Genomic DNA, 9,222 nt, shown 5'->3' on the forward strand with positions numbered 1-9,222 from the left:
AATGAACACAAACTCCTTGGGACCGCCCATTGGCTGAGAGCCTGCTGTTTAGAAAAGCTGTGCACCTACCACATCAGAAGTGCCAGCTTTTCTGACAGATGTCTTGTCGTCCTTTCACATCGCAGTCTTGTAGGGACCAGGTCCCTTGCAAGCTTCTCTTAATAAGTTCTTGAGAATACGTGCTGGCTCTCTCCTTTTGAATGAATGAATTAGTTTGTTTTTTTTTGGATATATTTAGACATGAAAAGTTATTACCAAACGTACAAGCAACCTCCTTGCTTCTGATTGGTGAAGTACTCTGCAACTTCACCAACTTTCTGACGCAGACAACTTTTACAGCTGTACAACACTTTGACAGCTGGATGAGTATTCATACTCTGCAGAGGACCAGGTCCCTGCACTTGTGAGGAGATCATCAAAACACCAAAAGGCATAAGCTCTTATCAGTTGTGAAGCCAACTATTGATACTCAAACTAAAGATCTAGGAATTATGTCTCAATAAAGGCCCGTGTCATCTGCCATGTCAGAGAGACTGTTCGAAGGGAATTGTCCTGAAGGCAAGGATTTTGAGTCCAACATTCTAGCAGCAGCATAGGAATTGGTGGTCGTACAAAGTTTGGCCTCTCTCAGAGGGGATACTCAGCCAACCTTTTTGGAACAAGAGTCCAGATCGCCGGAACTGGTCCCTCACAGTACTCAGCCAATGTTCGATTAAACTCCCAAATCCTTTGATGTTGATAGTGAGGAGGAAGATAAAGAAGAAACTCCTCTAGTCTGGCATAGAAAAATGGTTTGAGGTTCTAATGTTTCGACTACTACTGTCTCAAATCTAGAAGTTGTTGATGTCGTGCTTGAGACTAAACTTGAGGATAAGCCTGCTAAGTCTGAAAGAAAACGAAAAATAAATGGAAATGAAAAATGGTAGAGTCTCACACCAAATAAGGATGAAAAATGAGATATGTAACTAGAGGAGAGACTAAGAAATTAATGGGTGACGCTTTGGTGGCAAATGAAGTCCAAACGGAGAGAAATCGGAGACAAAGAAGAGATGGTCTTGTTTCTGTATAGAAACCTACGTCAATACCTCATTATATAGGCTTGAGTGAAATCGATTCTGATGATATTGTTAGAGTAGTGGCTAAATGGAAAAAAGGAGGCAGAAGATGCACGGGTCAAAGCTAAAAGGGCCCCTAAGTCTATGAAGAAGTCAAATGTGAAAAAGAACAAAGTGATTAAAAAGGCCCCTGCTAACCAAAATTTGATAAGGGACCTGGTACGACCGTTCAAAAGCAAATTTAGGGCAGGGAGTTGACAAGAGAGGAGCGTGTTGCTGAGCTCGAAAAACAAAAAGTGTTGAAATAGACAAGTGTTTGATCCAGAAATTCTCACAGAATATGGCACGTCCACCTTGTTTGATTGTGTATCATTTGCAATGTTGGGAAAACCTATTTGAAACTCCAACACCTTATTTGCACAAGACTAAGGTGAGGGAATTTTACTACAAGATGGAGCTTCTCGACGATGGAGGGATTTGGACAACAGTTAAAGAGGTAAAAATTTATTTGAATGAAGAGAGTCTGGGAATCATTTTGGGTGTTCTTTCTGAAGGGATCAGGTCCATTAAAGGTTGAAAACCTTCTAGTGAGTTTTCTCAATGGGCTACAAAGCGTGGGGACATAAAACGTGCTGGCTTACCTAAAAAATTCCTAAGGGAAGAGTATCAGTTGATGTTTGAGTTCATCAACAAAGTCTTGGTGCCAAGGAGTGAAAAGAGGACTGTAGCCTCAACCGTAGATCTGTTCCTCATGGAGAAGTTGGATGAACTTGAGGCCATCAATCTTCCAGATCATGCTCGAACACATGCACATGGTGATGACTTGGAAGAATGCCAAACATGGCATACCGTATGGGTATCTGCTGAAGTATGTGTTTGACCACTTTGGAGTTTCTCTTGGGAGAGAAGTACCAGGTACTGTGGAGTAGATGTTTTCTCATGCAACCCTCTTGGAATGTGAATGTGCTGAGGGAAAAGTCAAGGGTAAGTCTCATGTGTCTGATCTTCTTGAGCAGCAAGAATCCCTTAAGCGGGAATTGACCGATCTTATTGTAACCTTGAATGCTAAGGAGGTTGAGATTACATTACTTAAGGCTCAGATGCAACAAACTATCTATAAGAGACCTGCTACCTGTTCTGAGGATAAAGAGGACGTGCAAAGGTTGAGAGCTGAGAATGCACAGCTGCTGAAGACAAATGCCTTCCTTAGTGAGGAAGTCTAGGTTCTCAACAAGCAAATCATTCAGGCTCATGTTGGTGCTAATGAACGCATGACTCTGTTGTTGAAATCCTTTACTCCCCACCCCCTCCGTCCTAAATGAGTCTCTTTTCCCTGCTCTCTTGTCCATCCATGTCCTATTTATTTTTCCCTGTTTTTACTCTAGTGGCAAAATGTACTATTTTGGCTGAACTTGTGGTCAACATATGTGATCTAATGTTATAATCTATTTTGTCTTGTTTGCTATGCTTTATCTTCTCTGTTTTATGCTTACTTGCACATGTATTGTATGGCCCATGACCCTGAGTTCCTAATGTTTTTGCATGTAGCTAGTATATGTTTGTTGTCTGTCCTTTTCAATGATGTCAAAAGGGGGAACAATACCAAATGATAGGGAGGCATGTTGATAAGGGGAACTGAGAACTGATGGACAGGGAGAACTAATTGTAAACTTGAAGTGTAAAAGTAGAGTAAAATGACAGGGGGAACATAACTAATATTTTGAATGAACTCATGTGAGGTAGTTTGTTTGTCATCATCAAAAAGGGGGAAAATTAGAAGTCTTACTGTTTCCAGATATTTTGATGATCCTCACAAATGTAGGGACCCAATCCTCTACAGACTGTACTCGTCCAGGTCTATGTGTTATACAATTGGAAAGCTATCGCATTAGAGATTGGTGAGGTTGTCAGTGTACCACACCAATCAGAATGGACGAGGTTGTTTGTCCAACTGTTAATATTTCTTTATGGTTGATATATTCAACATGACAAACAACATATCATTCATTCATTCATAGAGAGATATTCAAGCTTCAACAAAACAACAAAGGACCTCATAGACTGACGATTTTTTTCTGAACTTGTTGCTATTTTGATTGCTTGTATTTGTGCTTATCTTGTAGGATTCGTTTCACCTTGATAAGAAATGTTTCAAAACTTAAGTGAATCATTGTAAGCACATAGTTAAGGGTAACTTTGTGTCTTACTGTAAAAGTCTATATTAATCGTGAGGATTAGTGTAGTGGGCAATGCAGGCATTGCTAATGCTCATTTTAAGTAATAGGTGATATTACTTAGTGTGATATTAGGTGGTTAATCTCATTGTTGTGGTGTAAATTGTGTTTCGCTTTTGCTTGAGAAGAATAGTGAAAACAGTTTAAAAATCCTGTGAGACAAGTTGTGGTTTTACTCCCTTGAGCTAGGAGGTTTCCACGCAAAAGTATTGTGTCTCTTATTTACCTTCTGTATTTAATCTCCTGCATCTTTACTGTGTAAAGGATCTGGTCCCAGTGTAGTTAGTGGACGCATATATTCCAATAGGTTACCATAAAGAATAAGTATCATATTCCAAGGATTGATAACTTGTTTGATCAACTCTAAGGTGTGAGTTTCTACTCCAAGATTGACCTTTGATCGGGTTATCACCAATTGAGGGTGAAAGAAAATGTCACTCCAAAGAAGGCTTTTCTAACACTCTATGGTGAATATTACTTTTTGGTAATATCTTTTGGTTTGACTAATTCCCTGACAGTGTTTTTGAATTTGATGAATAAGGTATTTAAGCAATATCTTTACCTATTCTTGATTTTGTTGAGCATTTGAAGATTATATTATAATTCTCAAGGATCGTGAATTGTATGCTAAGTTTGGAAAATGTGAGTTTTTGTTGAGTTTTGTTGCTTTCCTTGGCCATATTGTCTCCGGTGAAGGTATTCAAGTTGATCTTAAGAAAACGCTAAATAATAAGCCTAGGGGCAAAGCTTTCTGTCCACTGCAACCAAAATAACTAACTAAAAAGTTTGTTACTAACCACCTATCTAGAAAGTAGTTAGTTGATTAATCCCTTCACTAATCTCTGCATTATATATATTGTACTTGTACTGTAATTACATAGAAGACAATATACTACTCTCAATAAGAAATCATCTCTCTATTCTTTATCATCTTTTCTTACTATTTCATCTTTTTTAATTGAGTTCTTGTATTTCTCATTCATGGAAGCCTCAACTGAAGGCTAATTATTCAATTAGAACATGATAATCAACATGATAAACTCTTATCTAGAACTCAAGTTTCTGTGCATATGGGATATCCAGAACTTCAAATAGGATATATTTTATATGACTTAACTGATTGTGTGTTCTTTGTAAACAGGGATGTGTTGTTTAATGAGAAGATATTCCCATTTCATAATAGGGATTCCCCTACTAAGCATATGTTTTTGGATACCACCTCAACAGTTGAAGAATCAAATAGTTGGCTCACTCCACAAATATGTACTTAGCATGTAGTCCCTGAGACTCCTACTATTCCTGATCAACATCATCATATACAAGTGCAGACACAACCATCTATAGACATGCTATAACCTGAATCTTAACAAGTTTTTAGTAATCCTCTACAACCTGTAGAGGTTGTGCAACCTAAAAAAATAATAATCAAGAAGAGGAACTCAACCACCATTATGGATGAAGGACTTTGTATCCTTGAATATCCTTCGGGACACACCGTACGGCCTGGACAATTGTCTAAGCTATGATGGATTGCCAGATAAATATCATTCATTTATAACATCTATGTCTACTATCATAGAGACAAAAACTTACTCAGAAGTTTTTAAGGATCCAAGGTGGGTAGAAGCAATGAAGTCTGAGATTGAAGCATTAAACAACAACCACACTTGGGATATAATTTCTTTGCCTCCTAGGAAAGAACCCATAGGTTGCAAATGAATCTACAAAATTAAGTATAAATCAATAGGAGAGGTAGAAAGGATAAAGGTAAGTCTTGTTGCTAAGGAGTACAGTCAGAAGGAAGGTATTGACTACAGAGAAACATTCTCACATGTTGTTAAAATGAAATCAGTGAGAAATTGCTCTATCCACTGCAACACAAAATCAGTGGCATATACAACAAATGGATATTTTCAATGTTTTTCTACAAGGTAATTTGGTTGATGAGATTTATTTACAACTGCCTCATACTAGTCAGGGGGGATAAACATGCAGTCTATAGACTAGTTAAATCCTTATATGGCTTAAAACAAGCTCCTAGTAAATAAAATGTCAAGTTGACTGAAGCACTGTTAAGGTTTGGTTTTAAGCAAATTGATTATGATCACTCCTTGTTTATATAGAAAACATCTAACAGCACATCCATGGTTCTTATTTTTGTGGATGATATGCTAATTACTGGGGACGGTGTGGAAACAATTGAGGAAACCAAAGGGAAGTTGAAACAAACCTTAGAATGAAGGAATTGTGATGCACCAAAGGAAATACACTTTATAGGTCATACCTGAAGTTGGACTTGGAGGTGCTAAACCTGCTGCAACATAATTAAAAATCAATGTCAAGTTGACCACAAAGCAGTTTGATGAACACACTAAGACATCAGGCAAAGATCCACCAACTTTTGTAGGATTTTCTTGCATCTTACTATTTTTCTTGTTCAACCAAGTTCCATAACTATATAATTAGGAACATCTGGTCCAAGGAAAAAGAGGAAAGAAATAAGATGTTTGAACAAGTAATATATATTACTAAAATCACAATGATATATGCTTAACCCAACACTTACCTTTCATTTTCATTAGAGCTTTACAGATTCCTTTACTAAGTTCAAGTTTGACCCTATACAATTTATAACATGTGGTTCATGTTTGTTTACACCCAAATAAACATTTCATGGAATACTGTTGGAATGTATGCGTCCACCTATGTAGATGGGACCAGGTCCTCAACACAGTTACAGTAATAAATAGTAAAGAACAAATACTGAAAGTAAAGATTTACAATCAACTTTACGTGGAAACCTCTTTGCTCAGAGGGAGTAAAATCACAACCTGTTCTCAACAGGACTTTTCAAACTGCTTCCGCTAATTTTCTCCAAGCAAAAGTAAAAGCCAATTTACAAAATGAGATTAGCCTGCTAATCTCCACACTAAGCAATACCTCCTATCACTTAGCTGATCCAGAGCAGATACAACACTGCCCACTATACTAATCCTAACCAATTAATATAGACTTTATTGTAAGAAACTAAGTTACCTTAACCTAGTTCTTACATTGATCTACACAAGATTGAAACGTTTCTTTCACAAGTGAAACGAATCCTACAATATAAGAACTATTACAAGTAAACAAAATTACAGTTAGTACATAAAGCAATAGAAACACTTCTATTAGGTTCCTTATTGTTTTGAAGTTTGAAAGTATCTCTTTTTGAATGAATGAATAATTTGTTGTTTGTGTTTGTGAATATATTAGTCATGAAGAATTATTACCCAATGTACAAACACCCTCGTCTCTTCTGATTGGTGGAGTACTCTGCAACTCCACCAACTTCCTGACACAGACAACTTTTACAACTGTACAACATAATGACACTGGACGAGCATACTCTACAGAGGACCAGGTCCCTACACTTGTGAGGAGATCATCAAAACATCTAGGAGCGTTAGCACTTATCATTTTCCTCCTTTTTGATGATGACAAATAATCTACATAGAGCCTCACGTGAGTGTAAAGATATTCATTCAAATACACAACAAATTCCAACTTTGTTCAGTGTACTAGTAACAACAATGTCCCCCCTTAGTTAAATGCCTATAATTCCATAGCTAACCTTTACAACAAAACTTCCCTCTTTTGACATCATTGAAAAGGTGAAGCAGTAAACATATTCAAGTTAAATGCAAGGCAATAAAGAATTCAGGGCCTTGAGCCATACAAAACATGTGTATGTAAAAGCATAAAGAGAATATTAAGCCTCTACTGACCACTGTAGTCAGTCAAAACAACACAAAGCCACAAGAGTTTTAATCAGGATTGAAGAACAAAGAGGGAAACTAGGGAAACAAGACACTTTTAGGATGGAGAGGGAAAGGGATTGAAGGTTCTCATAAACAGAGACAGACGCTCATTTGCGTCCTCATGAGCCTTGATATGCTACCTGTTGAGAGACTTAACTTCCTCACAGAGTGAGGCATTTGTCTTCAGAAACCTTTCATTTTCATCCCTCAACTTTTGCAACACCTGCTTATTTCCATCACTGGTACCAGGTCCCCTCGAAACAACCTTCTGTAATTTAGACTTCAGTGTACCGATTTCAATCTCCTTGTTATTCAGAATCTCAGTAAGATCAGTCACTTCCCCTTTAAGAGCAGCCTGCTGCTTTAGAGCATCTGCCACTTGAGATCTGCCCCTAGTTTTTCCTTCAACACACTCACATTCCAACAGGGTAGCAACAGTGAATATCTGCTTGGTGGTACTAGGTACTCCTCTTCCCAAAGGTACTTCAAAGTGGTTAAAGACAAAATTCAGTAGATATCCATACGGAATGCCATGCTTGGTTTTTTTCTATGTCATTACTCTGTGCATGTGCTCTAACATGATAGTAGAGAGGTTTATTTCTTCAAGATCAACCAACTTTTCCATGAGAAATAAGTCAGCAGCAGACACAACTGCTCATTTTTTCGTCCTAGGCACCAACATTTTGTTGATGAACTCAAACACCAACTGATATGCCCCTTTGAGAAACTTCTTAGGTAGCCCTGCACGTTTAACCTCTCATTGTTTTATGGCTAGCTTGGAGAATTCCTCAGTTAGTTTGCAGCCTTCAATGGTTCGAATTCCTGCTACATGCACCCCCAGAATAATCCCTAGAGTTTCTTCATCCAAACATATCTCAACGTCCCTGACAGTGGTTGTAATTCCCCCTCCTTCCAGCAGTTCCATTTTGTAGAAAAACTCACGCACTTCAGGTTCGTGCAAATACAGAGCAGGTGGTTCAAAAAGATGATTCCATCATTGAATGGTGACAGCATCAAACAAGGTTTCCATACCAAATTTGGTTATAATGTCAGTGTCAAAGACTGCCATTCAAAACCCTTTGGTGCTCCATTTTCTCTATTCTCTCCTCCCTCGTCATCTCCTCTTCTTTACTTTGATTTTGAACCCTAGGATGAGGTCCCTTTATGGGTTGTTCATCCACATGCTTTTTCACTCGCCTCCCGTTTACATGAGATTTCTGTGTTGTCACTTTCTCCCTTTTTGAAGGAGATTTCCTTGCCCTTTTCTGAGTTCCTTTTGATTTCAACCTTTCCTCCTCAGCGTCCCTCTTTCATTTTGCCACATACCTAGTGATGTCCTCACTATCTTCAATAGGTACATGAGTTGATGTGGGTTCTACAACCAATAATCCTTTTTGTCTTTTTTTCCTTATTCTCTCAGTTTGAGTAGTATTTGCCTCCATAACACTTCCCAGAACCTTTTGCGTAGCACTTCTTGTCCCATACCTTTCTTTTCTTTTCACCCTTTAGGTGAGCCTTGATCAGTTTTCCCTTTCCCTTTCTTTTTCTCTCCTCTGTACTATCGGCACGTTTTGCAGTGGAGGCATCCTCAGGCACACCTTTGATAGTTTCCAAATCATGTGCAGTAATTTGAGAGGAGTTTGCTCCTCGCACACCTTTAATTCACCAATTTAATTCGGCCTCTTATTCTTTCTCTTCCTCATCATTCTCAACACCGAAGGATCTAGGAGTTTGGTAAAAAACAGGTTGAATTTTGTGAGAGACCTGATCTGGCTACTCCAGTTCATGTTCTAGAAGAGTGGGTTCAATCTCTCCTCTTAATGAGGCCAAGCTTTGAACGGCCACCAGTTCTGTCCCAGCGGCAAGAATACAAGACTCAAGACCCTTCCCTTCAGACAAGTCACCTTCAAATAGTCTTTCAGATATGGTAAATGACACTGCCAAAGACAAAACTTCCATTTCCTCAGAGATAAGTTCAGCATCAGGTTTTGCCATGGATTGCGCCTCTGAGTTTTGAGATTTTTCACCAGATAGCACTAGGGTGGGGGACAGAGCAAGGCCTCATCAGAAGGAAGAATAGGGGAGGCTACGACTACAGTCTGAGGAGTGATAGATTCAGCCATTTCAACAACC

At 38.5% G+C, this 9,222-nt stretch overlaps 1 protein-coding gene across 1 annotated transcript in view; it reads right to left on the minus strand.

Moving 5' to 3' along the window:
- Positions 1–8,862: 8,862 nt before the first annotated feature.
- Positions 8,863–9,222, minus strand: part of LOC125858857 (uncharacterized) — a 1,219-nt gene continuing 859 nt past the window's right edge. The window contains exon 2 of the mRNA XM_049538641.1: positions 8,863–9,125. Coding sequence (XP_049394598.1) covers positions 8,863–9,125 — 263 coding nt within the window. The remainder of the gene's footprint in view (positions 9,126–9,222) is intronic.

This window comes from Solanum stenotomum, chromosome 3 (genome assembly GCF_019186545.1).
Source record: "Solanum stenotomum isolate F172 chromosome 3, ASM1918654v1, whole genome shotgun sequence".
Classification (NCBI taxonomy): Eukaryota; Viridiplantae; Streptophyta; class Magnoliopsida; order Solanales; family Solanaceae; genus Solanum; species Solanum stenotomum.